The 16657-nt window shown below is 44.5% G+C and overlaps 1 protein-coding gene across 1 annotated transcript; it reads left to right on the top strand.

Annotated features, from left to right (window-relative positions):
* Window positions 1-8851: 8851 nt before the first annotated feature.
* On the top strand, window positions 8852-9302 carry TIMM8B (translocase of inner mitochondrial membrane 8 homolog B). The gene has a single exon (XM_033218843.1). It carries the CDS (start codon window positions 8883-8885, stop codon window positions 9132-9134), a length of 252 nt encoding a protein of 83 aa, XP_033074734.1. The 5' UTR covers window positions 8852-8882; the 3' UTR covers window positions 9135-9302.
* The last annotated feature ends 7355 nt before the right edge of the window (window positions 9303-16657 follow it).

Below are 16657 nucleotides of genomic sequence, written 5' to 3'. Positions count from 1 at the left end.
CTATCTGGGAGGCTGAGGTGGGAGGATTGGTTGAGCCCTGGAGGTCAAAGCTACAGTGCCTGATTGTGCCACTGCATTCCAGCCTGAGCAACAGAGCAAGACCCTGTCTCAAAAAAAAAAAAAAAAAAAGAATAGGATGAATTTTATGTGCTGACATGAAAGATTAAGCAACATTAAGTTAAAAAGGCAGTCTGCCAGCCAATATGGTGAAACCCCATCTCTACTAAAAATACAAAAATTAGCCAGGCGTGGTGGTGGGTGCCTGCAATCCCGGCTACTTAGGAGGCTGAGGCAGAAGAATCACTTGAACCTGGGAGGCAGAGCTTGCAGTGAGCCAAGATCACACCATTGCACTCCAGCCTAGGTGACAGAGTGAGACTCGGTCTCAAAAAAAATAAGGCAGTTTGCCAAAAAATGTGCACAGTGTAATACCACTTTTTAAAAGAAGTGTATAAATGCATAGAAAAAAGTCTAGAATGATCCACACCAAAATAATACTAATTTACTAATTATGTATTCGTATTATTAATAATGATTAGTAAATGGGATGGGTTGAGGGGCACTGGGAGAGTAAAGGAAGACAATAAATTTTATATGCTTATGCATTATTTGGATTTTTCACAAGCATGGATTTCTGTGATGTGTGTGTAACTTGTTTATACCGCACATACCTGGGCAGCAGAGGACAGCAGAGCAAAGATGGATTCCACAGAAGAGCCCAAGAAAGAGTTGGGTCTTCACAGAGGACATCTTCACTTTTATCCTGGTTCAAAGCAGCCAGATGGTCAGCACTGCCACAGACATGAACACATATTAGCACTGGGTACTCCTGCCACATGTCTTCCTCCGTGGCACAGGAGACACCAAGCAGTAAGCTGTGCTGGGGACCCTGTGTGTGGCTTCTCAGGATCCCGGAGGAGCCTCCTCCTGGAATCTGGAATCAAGATACATAAGATGAGCTCCTGAAAGTTAAACTTGAAAATCAGCACAAACTGGATCAGAGGAGAGAGATGAAAGGCCACCTACATCATAATGAAGCTAGAAGTTACCAATTACCAGGCAACCTCCCTGTGCCAAACACCGCGGACTTTCACACCGTATATTGCACTTCATCTTCACAACGCCCCTAAGGTTGCTTATTATGAAGATGATTGAAAAGAAAAATAAGGTTAGAGGAGTTCAAGAAATTGGCAAGGGTTCCATAGCTTCTAGGTGGCAGTGCCAGGGATTTGAACTCAGTTCTGTTTAATTCCAATGCCTATGTTCTTAACTAACATAGTATGCTCTCTCCCTTAACAGACACAGAAAGGCTTCTGGGTTGGCAACACTTGACTATATCCTTGCTCTACGTGTAACAGGGTACAATGAATCAATTTAAAAAATCATATTGCTTAGCCATGGAAGTACAGAGCCAACAGCTTCAGAAAAGCACACGGTAATAGTGCCGATTCAAATGCTTCCTGGGCAACAGGGACCCTGGCTCGAGTAATAGACCAACTAAGCCACACGATGTGTAGACAAAAATCGAAGTTCCCAGCTTGCCAGGATAAAGGCCAGTGCTTAGACTGTGGATTCACTGAGGTAATGTCATCCCAAGAAGCCTCTTAAGAAACAGACAGCTCATCCATGAGCCCCACGTGAGTTCTTTTCCTACTTGGAATATCTACAGTCCATATTCCCACTGTCTCTTGCTACCTTAGGCCTGTTTCGAATTCACACAGTCTACATGATTGACACAGGCATTGTCGAAGAACATGTTTCCCACAAATCTGTCACAAACTCAGGTCAGTTGGATTCCCCTATAGACCCAGAGTTAACACATAAAGAACTAGGGTGGCCAGGTGCAGTGGCTCACACCTGTAATCCCAGCACTTTGGGAGGCTGAGGCAGGAGAATGGCATGAACCCAAGAGGCAGAGCTTGCAGTGAGCTGAGATTGTGCCACTGCACTCCAGCCTGGGTGACAGAGTGAGACTCCACCTCAAAAAAAAAAAGAAAAGAAAAAAAAGAACTAGGGGAAGCAGATGGGAGGGAGAGTGCTGTGTCTTTACAATTGAGAAAGAGATGTGGAACAATTCTGGTAAGGCACACTGACGGAAAATTCATGTCCATGTTTATCTGCTTTATACATTGAGATGGAAAATTCTGGAAAATTCATGTCCACGTTTATCTGTTTTATACATTGAGGTTCCATGTAAATTGTTTTGAAGAATGAGGACCATAGCTTTAAACAAAAGTGTCTGGACACCAGTGAAGTAGAAGCAAAGGATGGCTGATGCCCAGCTGTGTAATGACTATTGGAAATAGTCTTGGAATTCTTTGGAAACCAATTCCACACATTCGTAGCTATGGCTGATGGAGACATGTGGTTGGGAGTAGTTTCCAACGAGTTCCTCAGAGTGGCTCCATCCAGCGTTCTCTTAAGGGTCTAACTTATAACCATACAAGAGCCCTTATAATTAAAACCCTCACTCCTAACCCCACTAAATAGACAGAGGTCTTTTAAGCATTATGATAGACACAAAGGGAATGTGGGATTTTCTGGAAATGCTGAATAATCCCTTTGGAATGGCGACCCAGATCAGGAGGCAGAGGTAGCTACCAATACAGCTCCAGACCTAGGCCATCTGAGTTCAAACCCTAGTGCTACTCCTTTCTAGCTATGTGGTCTGGGGGAAGGCTACATGTATTAGTCTGTTTTCATGCTGCTCATAAAGACATAACCAAGACTGGGAAGGAGTCTTAATTGGACTTAGAGTTCCACATGGCTGGGGAGGCCTAGGAATAATGGCAGGAGGCAAAAGACACTCCTTACATGGTGTAGCAGAAATCCCTGGTAGGCCCATTAGATCTTGTGAAACTTATTCACTATCACGAGAATAGCATGGGAAAGACTGGCCCCCATGATTCAATTATCTCCCCCTAGATCCCCCCCGACAACACGTGGGAATTCTGGGAGATACAATTCAAGTTGAGATTTGGGTGGGGACACAGCCAAACCATATCACTATGTAACCTCTCCAAGCCTCAGGATTTTTATATGTAAAATGGAAACTACAAAGGAGTATGGTGAGAATTAAATGCCCATAAAGTGCTTGGTACTGAGGCTTGCACAGAGTAATCCTCCTGGAATGCTGGCTTACATATTATCCCAAGAGAAACACAGGCATGAAGATCAGATGGAAAGCAGTGTGGAGAAGAGAAAGCAGTAGGCACAGTGGGGGCAGGAGAGTGAAGAAGGGTGACAAGGAGCTGAAGGAGCTTTCATGATTTGCTAAGGTTTGTATTTCACTGAATAGGGGATGGGGATCCATCAAGACTTGTTCAGGGCAGGCGTAGTGGCTCATGCCTGAAATCCAAGCCTTCTGGGAGCCCGAGGCAGTGATACGGACAGGAGACAGGGAAACACTGGTTAGAAGAGGGCAGTTCCCTGGCAAAGGCCCCACCCTCACGCCTGAAGACCCATGGCCCCAAATGAGGATGGGCATTTCTGTTGTTGCATCCAAAAGGCTGCCTTTTGACCGCCACACCTCCTATCCTGTATGCATATAAACCCCAAACCCCAGGCTCCACAAGCAGACGAGCAGGCAAGGAGACAAGTAGACAGACGACATAACAACACAGCAGAGAAAGAGAGAAGAGGAGGAACATCTGAACACCAGTAGGAGTTTGGCTGCGGGCTGTCGGAGAGGGGTTTGGGTGCTGGATGGCCAGGTTCCAAGGGTAAGATCAACTTCCCACTCCATCCCCTACTTCTGGCTCCCCATCCATCCCACTGAGAGTCACGTCCACCACGCAATAAAACCCCGCATTCATCCTTCCAGTCTGTGTGTGATCTGATTTTTCTGGGATGCTGGAAGAGGTCAGGATACAGAAAGCTGTCACACTGGCCCTGTGCCCTTGCAGAAAGGCAGAGGGTCCACTGAGCTAGTTAACACTGAAGCTGTCCGCAGATGGCAGGGCTAAAAGGGCACACCGTAACACATGCCCCCTTGGGCTCCCACACCTGTCTGTCTGCGTGCTCTCCCTCCCGTAAGGGGTTTGAACAGCCACGGCAACCAAACAGACAAGCCACACTCCTGTCACATGTCCTGTGAGGGGGATCAGGGAACTCCCACTTCAACAGAAGGATCACTTGAGCCCAGGAGTTCAAGACCAGTCTGGGCAACATGGCAAAACCCCATTCCTACAAAAAAAAATGTTTAAGTTAACTAGGCATGGAAGCACATGCCTGTAGTCCCAGCTACTAGGGAGGCTGAGTGGAAGGATGGCTTGAGCCTGAGAGGTCGAGGCTGCAGTGAGCTGTGATCCTGCCACTGCAGTCCAGCCTGGGTGACAGAGTGAGAACCCGTCTCAAAGAAAAAAAAAAATTTTAGTAATTCACTTGTTGAAAAAATACATACTAAGTGTTTACTCTGGGCCAAGCACTGTGCTAATGAATGAAAAAATAAGGTAAATAAGTCAAGACTCCTGCCCTCCAGCTTTAGTAGGAGACACAGAAACAAATAATCACAATCCTAAAAGATGGAGATTGCAATAAAAGAATACACAAAATGCTATGGGAACACAGAGGATGGAGTGAGTACGCTTGGCAGAGAAGGGAGAGCTCTTCCTAAAGCCACACTCAGTCGGTGAGAGAGGGGATCACCCAAAAAAATGAGGAGAGATCTTTAATAAATGTAAGATGAAGAGAATAAAGATCTCCATCCAGTGAGGGAGTTTAGAAAAGCTGAAATTATAACATATGTGCATCTCCAAGCATCTGGCTGAGCCTGAAGTGATGAATCCTAAAAATCTACTTCCTCAAAACTCCATAAGCCTCTGAAAGGCACAGAGAAAACAGCCCCAGTTGCTTAGGGAGCCAGCGCTGAAAGAAGTTTGCTCCCCTGAAGCTGATCACAGTTTTGACTCTTAGGGGAATCTCTGGAGAGGATGCAAACAAAACTCCTCTCTCGTGTGCATTTAAGAAGTTCTCCTGTCACAGCCTGGCGTGGTGGCTCACAACTGCCATCTCAGCACTTTGGGAGGCCAAGGGGACTGTTTGAGCCCAGGAGTTCGAGACCAGCCTAGAAAATGTAGTAAGACTCTGTCTCTACAAAAGATGATCCAGGCGTAGTGGTGCATGTCTGTAGTCCCAGCCACTCCAGAATGCCAATGCAGGAGGATTGCTTGAGCCCAGGAGTTCAAGACTAGCTTGGACAACATAGCGAGATCAATCCCATTCCTACAAAAAAATTTTTTTAATTAGCTGGGCATGGTGGCCTACGCCTGTAGTCCCAGCTACTAGGGAGGCTGAGATGGGAGGATGACTTCAGCCTGAGAGATTGAGGCTGCAGTGAGCTGTGGGCACACCACTGCAATCCAGCCTGGACCAGAGAGCAAGACACTATCTCAAAACGCAAAGAACCAGAAGTTCACTGTCACTGCCATTTGAGAATGGAATGCTCTGTTCATCCACAAATGGAAATAAATAGAACGAAGATTACAAAATTTTTATTTAGTATAGAGTTGAAGGGCACAATGGTAGGCCAAATAATGTGCCCCCAAAGATGTCCACAGTCTTAATCCCTAAAACCTGTGAATACACTCCCTTACATGGTAAAAGGGACTTTGCATACATGATTAAAGATCTCAAGTAGAAGGGAACGGGCTATAGAAGCAGGGGCTGGAGCAATGCACTTTGAAGATGGGGATGAGGCCATGAGCCAAGGAACACAGCCTCTGTAAGCTGGAAAAGACAAGGAAACCGATTCTCCCGGGGACCCCCCTAGAAGGAACACAGCCCTGCCAACACCTTGAGCCCCATAAGACTTCTGGCCTCCAGAACTGTAAGAGAACACATTTGTGTTCTTTTAGGCCACTGAATCTGTAGGAATCTGTTGCAGCACCAATAGGAAACTAACATGAGGGAGGGCGTTTTCTCCAAAGTCCTCCAAGCCCAAACAGTGTTTTATCAATCCTCTTAACATCAGGCAAAGGAGAAAGAAAATGGACGAAGAGGGAGGTTAAAGCAAGTCATCCAAAACAAAAGCAAACAGCAGAGCAGGCCCAGGCATTTTATTTTGATGATTTATCAAAATTACAGAAAAAGGCCAGGTGTGGTGGCTCACACTTGTAAACCCAGCACTTCGGGAGGCCGAGGCGGGTGGATCATTTGAGGTCAGGAGTTCAAGACCAGCTCAGCCAACATGGTGAAACCCTGTCTCTACTAAAAATACAAAAATTGGCCGGGCATGGTGGCACACACCTGTAGTCCCAGGTATTCAGGAGGCTGAGGCAGGAGAATTGCTTGAACCTAGGAGGCAGAGGTTGCAGTGAGCCAAGATCGTGCCACTGCACACCAGCCTCGGCAACAGAGCAAGTCTCCATCTCAAAAAATAATAATAATAATAAAGAAAAAGAAGATGGGGTTCTGTATTTGGTTATCCTCTTTGCCAGCAGGATAACATCCATCTCACAGAAGTGGCAAACTGACTGAACAGCCAGGAGGGCGCAGCAAACTCCCCAGATTAAACAAACAACAAAAAAAGCATATTAGTATTAGCCACAGAGATGGAGAGAGAAAACTCTCTTGCCCTGCCACAGCAGTCAAAGTTTGTGCTAATGTTCGTGGGAGAAAAGGGAGAAAACAAAAACATATCCGCATCATTCGTATTCCCAAGCAAACAGACTCAGGACGCTGGGGAGTGCCAAATTCAGTTACTTGCAACTTTCCCCACTCGCAGATCCCTTGCAAATACATTCAAATGCAATCATCAATAACATCACTTCTTAAAATAAACATCTTTCCATTTATGAATTTTCTCCCTCATTTTGACCATGTGAAACCTGCAAATGTAACATATGCCAGGAGAGGACGGTAACAAGGCAGACAATCTCCAGCTAAGAAATTTGAAAAAATATATATATAAAGAATGGGGGGGAAAATCAACCTTTGATGAAATAATTGCTTCTGCTGTTATTTTTCACTATTACTTCAGAAATGCTCTCTCTGTCTCTTCCTTTCTTGTCCCTATAGCGAGGAGTCCTGCTGCTGTGCAGACGAAAGGTCCAGTCTCTTTAAAATTTCATGCAGAGCTCTTCACAACATCGAAGCTTTAAAGGCCCATGGCAAATTCAACATATTGTTACACTTGATGGAAAGAGATAAAAATTACATGCAAAATCTACTGTATATTCATTGTCTGGAAATACTAGACAGTTACAGCTTCCTCTATTTCACTAACAGATATGGACATGTATTCTGATTTCGATATTTAGGAACACAAAAGATGCACATGGAGTGAGTATTGTAACAAAAATAAGAGTGAAACTTGAATCTTCTGAGGTTAGATTAGGGTCCTAGGATGCGTGAACAGTTTTGTTCATAGTTTTCCTAAATTGCTTTAGATATTCGAAACATATTTAAAAGACAACAAAAGACACAAAGGGAATAAAAAAAGATTTTCTAAAACTTGTATATAGCATGGGGTTCTTTGCCCCAAGTAGTCTTTATTTTTGTATCTCTATGAGAAAAATATGGGAATGGCTGGGCTCTTATTTTTATGTATAAAATTATCTCAAAAAAAAAAAAAAGAGCAAGAACTGCAGACATTGGAACGAAGAACACAACGACCTCAAAAACAAGTTTGTCAATCACTAGTCTTTGAGGTTTAACTGTCATGGGTAAGCCTTATTGTAAAGTTGTTTTTAAATTCACAAATTGGACATCACTAATTTTACATCTAAATTTTAGGTTTGTGCTTTATAGTAGCCGTTTTTATGTGGACCCATTTAGTCAAACTCATTCATTTGTATTCATTCATCCTCTTCTTTCAAACATTTATCAGACATCTACTACATGCCAGGCACACTGCTAATTATTTGGGATGAAAAAATAGGCCAGGTGTGGTGGCTCACGCCTGTAATCCCAGCACTTTGGGAGGCTGAGGCAGGCAGATCACTTGAGTTCAGGAGTTCGAGACCAGCCTGGCCAACATAGCAAAACTCCATCTCTATCAAAAATACAAAAAGTAGCCAGGCATGGTGGCACCTGCCTGTAATCCCAGGTACTTGGGAGGCTGAGGTGGGAGGATCACTTGACCCTGGGAGGTCAAGGCTGTAGTGAGCCGAGATTGTGCCACTGCACTCCAGTCTGGGCGACAGAGCAAGACTCTGTCTCAAAAAAAAAAAAAAAAAGAAAAGAAAAGAAACAGAAACAGAAAGATGGGATCCCTGACTCCGGGGGGATTATAATATAATAGGAGGAGGCGACCACAGCAAAGGGTATGTGCAATAAAGCTTCAGGGGTCCTTCGGAAGTAGGTCTGGGAACATCATGGTGGCACAAGAGAGTGTTTGATTTGTTCTTCCTGGAGGTAAAGGGGAAAAAAAATACATGCAGGGATCAGTCCTTGACCAGAGACTGGGAAACTGTCTAGACGCTGACAGAATAAACCAAGGCAGTGATAGTAGATGGGAAGGGGGATAGAGCTCAGAAAAATCAAGAATACAAAATGAACAGCACCTGGCTACTGAACAGAAAGCAGGGGCTCAGGAGAGCCGGGTGAATCCCGGGTTTCTAATATTGGGATCGTCCACCGGCCCATTCACCGTTTCCAGTTATTTACTACCTAATACGCACCAGGCACACTTCTGAAAATACTGGAGACAACAGTAAACAAATCGCAAAAGAACCCAACCCCCGAAACGTAGAAAGGAGAAATGGAAAACTAGTAAACAAATGAGGAAGCAATATTAAAATAGATAAGTGCTCTGAAGAAAATCAAACAGCAAGTTGTGAGAAAGAGTAACTCGCGGAGGGCGGCTACTTTCTATTTGCATGGTCAAGAGAGATTTCTCTAAAGAAGTGATCCTCGGGAAAGTGGCGAGCCTGAGGCGAGCGATGGCGGAGCTGGGTGAAGCCGATGAAGCTGAGTTGCAGCGCCTGGTGGCCGCCGAACAGCAGAAGGCGCAGTTTACTGCACAGGTGCATCACTTCATGGAGTTATGTTGGGATAAATGTGTGGAGAAGCCAGGGAATCGCCTAGACTCTCGCACTGAAAATTGTCTCTCCAGCTGTGTAGACCGCTTCATTGACACCACTCTTGCCATCACCAGTCGGTTTGCCCAGATTGTACAGAAAGGAGGGCAGTAGGCCATCCCCCAGGAGAATGACAGAAGCAGAGGACTTGTTATTAAGCAGACTTAAGGGCCTGTGGGGGAAGGCTGTCAACCCATTGTCAAGATCAGCATCAGGCTGTTATCAAGTCTGTTGGTGCTAAAAAGTAAAAGGTGAAATGTTAAAAAAAAAAAAAAAAAAAAAGAAGTGATCCTCAAGTCAAAACTTGAAGGCTGGAGAGGAGAAAGCTGTGCAAAGACCTGGGGGAAGGGCACTCTGGGAGAAGGAAGAACACGTGCAAAGCCTCTGAGGAAGGCACAAGGCTGGCGGGTTCAAGGCACCGAGAGAAGGCAGAGTTGGCTGTGGCACAGTGCGTGGGGAAGTTGCAGAGACAGCCAAGCAGGGCCAGATCACACAGGTTACTACAGCCCAGGGAAGGAGCTTGGACTTTAAATATGACAGAGTTTAATGTTTACTTTATTTTGAAACAGGGTCTTGCTCTGTCACCCAGGCTAGAGTATGGTGGCACAACCATGGCTCACTGCAGCCTCGACCTCTTGGGCGCAAGCAATTCTGCCACCTCAGCCTTCTGAGTAGCTGGAACTACAAGTATACACCACCATGTCCAGCTACTATTTTTATTTATTCTAGAGATAGGGTCTTGCTATGCTGCCCAGGTTAGATATTATGCAGGTTTTATGCAGAGGAGTAACAAAAGATCATTGGAGAAATAGATCTGCAAGTAAAAAGGAATCAGGCCAGCTTAGAGGCTTACAGTGACCTGGACTGGAGATAACGATGGCTTGGACCATCATCCAAGAAAGGCAGCAGTGCAGGTGAGAAAACTCGGACACTTTCAGAGTCCCTTTCAGAGGTGGAACTGACAGGTCCTATTAAAGGATTGATAGTGCAGAGTGAGAACAGATGAAATGGATCCCTAAGCTTTGGCTTTGGGGGCCAAGTAGATAAAGCAATGGAAATGGGGAAGACTCCAGGGCAGAAGTCAGGTGGGGGAGGGAGATCAAAAATGGTTTGGGACATGTTAGGTTTGAGATGCCTCTTACACATCAAAGTGGAGGTACCGTGTAGGCAGTCAGTTATATGAGACTGAAACTCAGAGGAAAAGGCAGGGCTAGATAATCCTTCAGGAATCTGTCAGTATATAGATGAAAAGTCATGGGACTGAATGAGATCAGCTGGGGAAAAGTGACAGGTTAAAAGACCCCAGAGGCTCCCTCACACTCAGAGGTCAGGCAGAAAAGACCAAGATCCACAAAAGAACCCAAGAAGCCACAGCCACCGAGGTAGGAGGGGAACCGGGAGTGTGAGGTCACAAAAGCCAAAGGGACAAATAGTGTTTCAAGAAGGAGGAAGTGGTCAGCTACAGGGAAAGCACTTGAAAAATCGAGGAACGTGAGGACATAGAAGTAACCACTGGGGTGGAAATCACTGAGGTTGTTGGCGACATTAGAGTTTCAGAGGACTGGAGGGGACAGAAGACGGACAACCGTGTTAAGAAGAGAATGAGAAGGAAGGAAGCAGACACAGCTAGCATCGGCAACTTTTACGATTTAAATTTGCTGGTGAGGCCAGGCACCATGGCTCACGCCTATAATCTCAGCACTTTGAGAGGCTGAAGGTAGGAGGATCACATGAGCCCAGGAGTTGGAGACCACCCCTAGCAACATAGACAAACACCGCCTCTAAAAACATAAAAAAAAAAAATTTAAAAATAGCCACCTATCACCCAGCTACTTGGGAGGCTGAGGTGGGAGGAGCGCTTGAGCCTGGGAGATCAAGGCTGCAGTGAGCCGTGATCGCGCCACTGCACTCAAGCCTGGGTGACAGAGTGAGACCCTGTCTCAAAATAAAAATAAATAATAAAATTAAAACTAAAATAATCTATAAAGGACATTTCCAAGTTTAGGAAATTTGAATATAGACTATAAATTAAACGATATGATTGAATCCACGTGAATTTTCTTGGTTGTGAGAATGATAATGTGGTCATGTAAAAAAATGTTCTTTTCTTACTTGGGGATGTAAGAATCCCTTATACCCCTGATAAGGGATGAAGTGATCTGCCATCTGCAACTTCCTGTCAAATGATTTTACAAAAAGATAAACAGATGATTGACTGATTGATACAAATGTGGCAAAATGTTAAGCACAGATGAATCCAGGAGAAGTTTCTTTAGATATTGGTGCTATTCTTTCAACCTCTCTACAGATTTGAACTTGTTTCAAATAAAAATTGCATGAGGGTGGGGGAAGATGTGGATTATAGAGGCCCAAGACAGCCCTCTCCCCATTAGATGTCCCAGTAATCTGCCTTTTTTTTTTTTTTTTTTGAGACAGAGTCTCACCCTGTTACCTAGGCTGGAGTGCTGTAGTACTATCTCAGCTCACTGCAACCTCCATCTCCCAGGTTCAAGCGATTCTCCCACCTCAGCCTCCCAAGAAGCTGGGAATACAGGGGTCCACCACCATGCCCAGCTAATTTTTGCTTTTTTAGCAGAGACGGGGTTTCGCCACATTGGCCAGGCTGGTCTCAAACTTCTGGCCTCAAGTGATCTGCCCGCCTCAGCCTCCCAAAGTGCTGGGATTACAGGCGTAAGCCACTGCACCCAGCCAAGTAATCTGCTTTTTATAAAATATCCTAAGGTGACTCTGATTAGCAGCTAGAATTGTGACTGTATTCATTATCTGCTGCCATGTGCAAACCATACCAAAGCTTATTGGTGGCTTAAAACAACCACTATTTTGGCCAGGCACGGTGGCTCAAGCCTGTAATCCCAGCACTTTCGGAGGCTGATCAAGATCATCCTGGCTAACACGGTGAAACCCCGTCTCTACTAAAAAATACAAAAAAACTAGCCGGGCGAGGTGGCGGGCGCCTGTAGTCCCAGCTACTCGGGAGGCTGAGGCAGGAGAATGGCGTAAATCCGGGAGGCGGAGCTTGCAGTGAGCCAAGATTCGACCACTGCACTGCAGCCTGGGCGACAGAGCGAGACTCCGTCTAAAAAAAAAAAAAAAAAAAAAAAAAAACACTATTTTATTTGCTCACATATTTACGGGTCAAGAATTTGAGTAGGACTCAAGACTGCCTAACTCATACGTGTGGCACTTTGGGGCTGGTTGTGCTCCACACAACTTCTCCCTGCAGAACAGCCTGGCCCTCTTTACATAATGGATGGGTCCCTTCCATGGGAAGAGAAGCTAAAAGACCTGGGCATGGAAGTTGAGAACATCACTTCCATCCCTTTGCATTATTCAACCAAGTTGCAGACCAGCCCAGATTCAAGGGGATAGAGAAAGAAACCATTCCGGTTTTTTTTTTTTTTTTTTTTTCTCGAGACAGTCTTGCTCTATCACCCAGGCTGGAGTGTGTAGTTCACTGCAACCTCCACCTCCCAGGTTCAAGTGATTCTCCTGCCTCCGCCTCCTGAGTAGCTGGGATGCACACCACCACACCAGCTAAATTTCTGTATTTTTAGTAGAGACAGGATTTCACCATGTTGGCCAGGCTGGTCTCGAACTCCTGACCTCAAGCCATCTGCCTGCCTCAGCTTCCTGAAGTGCTGGGATGATGTGTGCCACTATGCCCAGCCAAAAGAGACCATTTCTTGATGGGAAGAGCGGCAACATCATGTTACAAAGGGGTGTGGATGCAGGGAGGCATTGACTCACTGGGGGCTGTTATGATGATGATGTACTAGACACCCACTGCATTAGACTACCAAAGCCCCACCTTAAATAACGCAAGCTTTTGTTAGATCATAATTATCTTGTCCATATGTAAATGGCTCCTCTAAAACTGCTTGAAAACGATTCATTTTCTTAATCTTATAGAGTCTTGCCATTTTCAGATGCTATTCATTTGCTCAATAGACCACAAGCATCACAGAAAATTCAATCTCTCCCACTGATTCCCAGCCTCTGGGACCGAAATTTAGATCCCAGCAGTTCTGTAAACTGAGGGACAACAGAAGAGGTTTTAGAAGAGTCTCAGAAAGCTCTCACCAACCCCACAGACAAATGGAGAGCAGAGTTAAGACGGGCGCTCTCCCATCCTCATTCCTGCCCTCTGAGTGATGAAGAGGTGATACCTACAAACTCTCCCCTTCAGTAACTTCCCAAAGGTTCACTCACTGCTCACCATGTCAACATAGGTGGCCAGGCCTTTCACTCGGGATCTGGAATGGGAAGACGAGTGGTGGGTCAGGATGTCTCAAAGGAAATGTGTGTGTGTGTGAGAGAGAGAAGATAACATCCATTGCCCCAGCTCTTGCCCCCATGACCACAGCTTTTGAAGTAGTGGCATCTACATTCACATAGTTTTTATTGTGTGCATTTATGGGATTTACTAAAGCAATAGATACACATACATATGTGTCATTGTCCAGACTGGCTCTTAACACAGGGTCCTCACTACGAAAAAATTCCACTCAAGTCAGCCTCCAAATTCAAAAAGCAGTAGTTGATGCTACTGCCAACAAATTATTAAGTGCCTCGTGTTAATCTAGGCTCTATTTACATAAAAGACCTTGGAGTGGTGCCCCCTGGAGTCCTGCAATGTGGCAGCCCTGAATGTCGGCGCTAGATTTTACACCCAAGTTCATCTGCCTCAAAAGCCTGAGCTACTTGCACTACGCTAAGCAGTGATGAAACCAAAAAGGTATGACTCTCTAATCACAGAAACTGAAGGACAAAGTAGCTGAGTCAGGAGGCATCTGACTTTCTGAAGGGCTCCTGAAATCACCCACAGAGGAGGAACAAGGCAGTGAAAATTGCATTAGGGTTCCTTAGGCTCTAGTGCCTGTCCTATCATGAATAAGCTGTGTGGCCTTGAGAAGTCACTTCACTTCTCTGGGCCTCCATGTCCTCAACTGTCATGGGAAGAGTTTCTATCACAGCTGACAACTGTTAACACCAAGAGTGTTTATATGTGATCATGCATGTTTATACAAAGAGCAGTCTATCAAGTGTATGCACACTTTAAGGAAAGATATGTATGATGAAAATATCGCCACCAATGTCAATGTACTTTATTAGAACTAGTAGGTTTTGGGGTGTGTGTGTGTGTGTGTGTGTGTGTTTGAGATTTAAAAAAAAAAATACACACACACAGCAAGAATTTGTCTCTACAAAAATTAGCCAGGCATGGTGGCGCATGCCTGTAGTTCCAGCTACTCAGGAGGCTGAGGTGGAAGGGTCACTTGAGCCCAGGAGTTCAAGGCTGTAGTAAGCTATGATCATGCCACTGAACTCCAGCCCAGGCGACTGAGCATGACTTGGTCTCTTTAAAAATAAATAAATAAATAAATAAAACTTCACTTCGTTATCTTAACTATGAGGTGCTTCTGCCATTTTTGTCGACTCTTTTCTACCCCTATTATAGTTACTGAAAGGGATGATAGGAACTAAATGCCAATCAGTAGTTTTATTACACAAGAGTACAAATTATTACATCTCTAACATCATTTATAAATATAAATATCTAAGCAGCAAGCAGTGTATGTATCTCAAACCATCTACAGATGAGTGTAGTGTGTGTGTATATGTACTTCTGAGTGGCCTTTTCATGAACTTTCCAAATTTGATCATTCATTAAGATGTCCAGAGATCATCAGTTTAGGCAAAATCAAATGTTATAATTGGTCATAATCAGTAGTAACCATATACTAAAATAATATGATATAGAAGTGCTTTGTGAATTGTATAAGATTATGCCTGCCCAAGTACTATTATGAAATTTAGGTAAGTGCTATATGGCTCCAATGTTTAGCTGATGGATATATCTTTGAAACGTTAAAATTCCAGATGAAAGAATCGAAGACAAATTTATCTCTAAAACTAACGTACAGACGATTTAAAGGTGTGATGAATTTTTTAATAATTAATAATGGATGCTGGCTTTTTATTTATTTATTTATTTATTTTTGAGACAGGAGTCTCGCTCTGTCACCCAGGTTGGAGTGCAGTGGTACAATCTCGGCTCACTGCAAGCTCCACCTCCTGGGTTTACGCCATTCTCCTGCCTCAGCCTCCTGAGTAGCTGGGACTACAGGCGCCCGCCACCACGCCTGGCTAATTTTTTGTATTTTCAGTAGAGATGGAGTTTCACCGCGTTAGCCAGGATGGTCTCGATCTCCTGACCTCCTGATCCGCCCACCTTGACCTCCCAAAGTGCTGGGATTACAGGCGTGAGCCACTGCGCCCAGTCGGATGCTGGCTTTTACTGAATAACAATGAGGTCCCAAACACAGAGCTAAAGGCTTTACCTTCATCATATACTTTTAATTCTCACAACTGGTTTTGCCACCTCAAATTTCCCACTGCTTAGCACATACAGAAACTGGGTTTGTCCCACTGCTACAGTCCTGGAGAGACAGGGCCAGGGATTCTCAGAACTTTTCTCTTTTTTGAGAGAGAGAGTCTTGCTTTGTTACCCAGGCTGGAGTGTAGTGTCGTGATCTTGGCTCACTGCAACCTCCGCCTCCTGGGTTCAAACGATTCCCCTGCCTCAGCCTCCCGAGTTACTGGGATTACAGGTGCCTGCCACCACACTCAGCTAATTTTCTGGTATTTTTAGTAGGGACAGGGTTTCACCATGTTGGCCAGGCTAGTCTCAAGCTCCTGACCTCAAGTGATCCACCCGCCTTGGCCTCCCAAAGTGCTGGCATTACAGGCGGAAGTCACAGCACCTGGCCAACATCTCGGAACATCTGTCTGAGAGGCAGACAAATCAGGGAGGTTCTGCCTAGGAAATAGGTGATCTCCCCATTTTAGAGATGAAGACACTGAGCCTTGAAGCATTAACCAACTTAGCCAAGGTCCCACAGCAGGTAAGACCTGAAGCCACAAAACCCCCAAAGTTGGATTTTAATCACTATACTCCAGTGGCTGGCTGTAAGGGAAAGTTTATCAAAAATCTTGCCATCAATAAAAGAAACATTCAAGGAACAACAACTCTTAAAATACCCAGACTTCCTTAAAATAGCCTTTTGAGAAACCAAAAACATTTATGTTGTTTTCAATCGCTGAACTTGGAAAACAATGCTGTTGTCACTTTTTCAGCTCAGGAATCAGGCAGTTTTAAGCCCTGGGATTTGCTGAAATATCCCGTGGGGTCCTTTGGCTGCCTGATATTTCCCAAATGATTCCTTGTTCTTATTAGTAAAATATTAAGATTAACAGCTCTGCACCATATGAAGCTAACAACAGAAAGATATTACGTAACTGATATATTCTGCAAAAGTAATATTCACATGCAAATACTTATACAAAATTATAATTGAATTGGAGAGGTGCGACTGAATAGGTACTCTTTATTCAAGTCTCCTTGCAGTTCATCAGATAATAAAGAACACACACCAAAAGAATCACAGAAATAGAACGTACCCTCGAGTTACATCACAAGGAGAAAAAAAAAGTCTCCCTAGATAAGAAATTCAGGTTTATTTTATCTTAAATCAGACCAAGGGGATTTAGGTTGCTTTTTTAATCTACTTGTGCATAACGATCTCTCAGATTAATCATACTGTTTAATAGAATAT

Source organism: Trachypithecus francoisi, unplaced genomic scaffold (genome assembly GCF_009764315.1).
Source record: "Trachypithecus francoisi isolate TF-2019V2 unplaced genomic scaffold, Tfra_2.0 Lachesis_group10, whole genome shotgun sequence".
Taxonomy (NCBI): Eukaryota; Metazoa; Chordata; class Mammalia; order Primates; family Cercopithecidae; genus Trachypithecus; species Trachypithecus francoisi.
The sequence above is the reverse complement of the archived record's forward strand: the minus strand, read 5'-3'. Positions and strand labels throughout refer to the sequence as shown.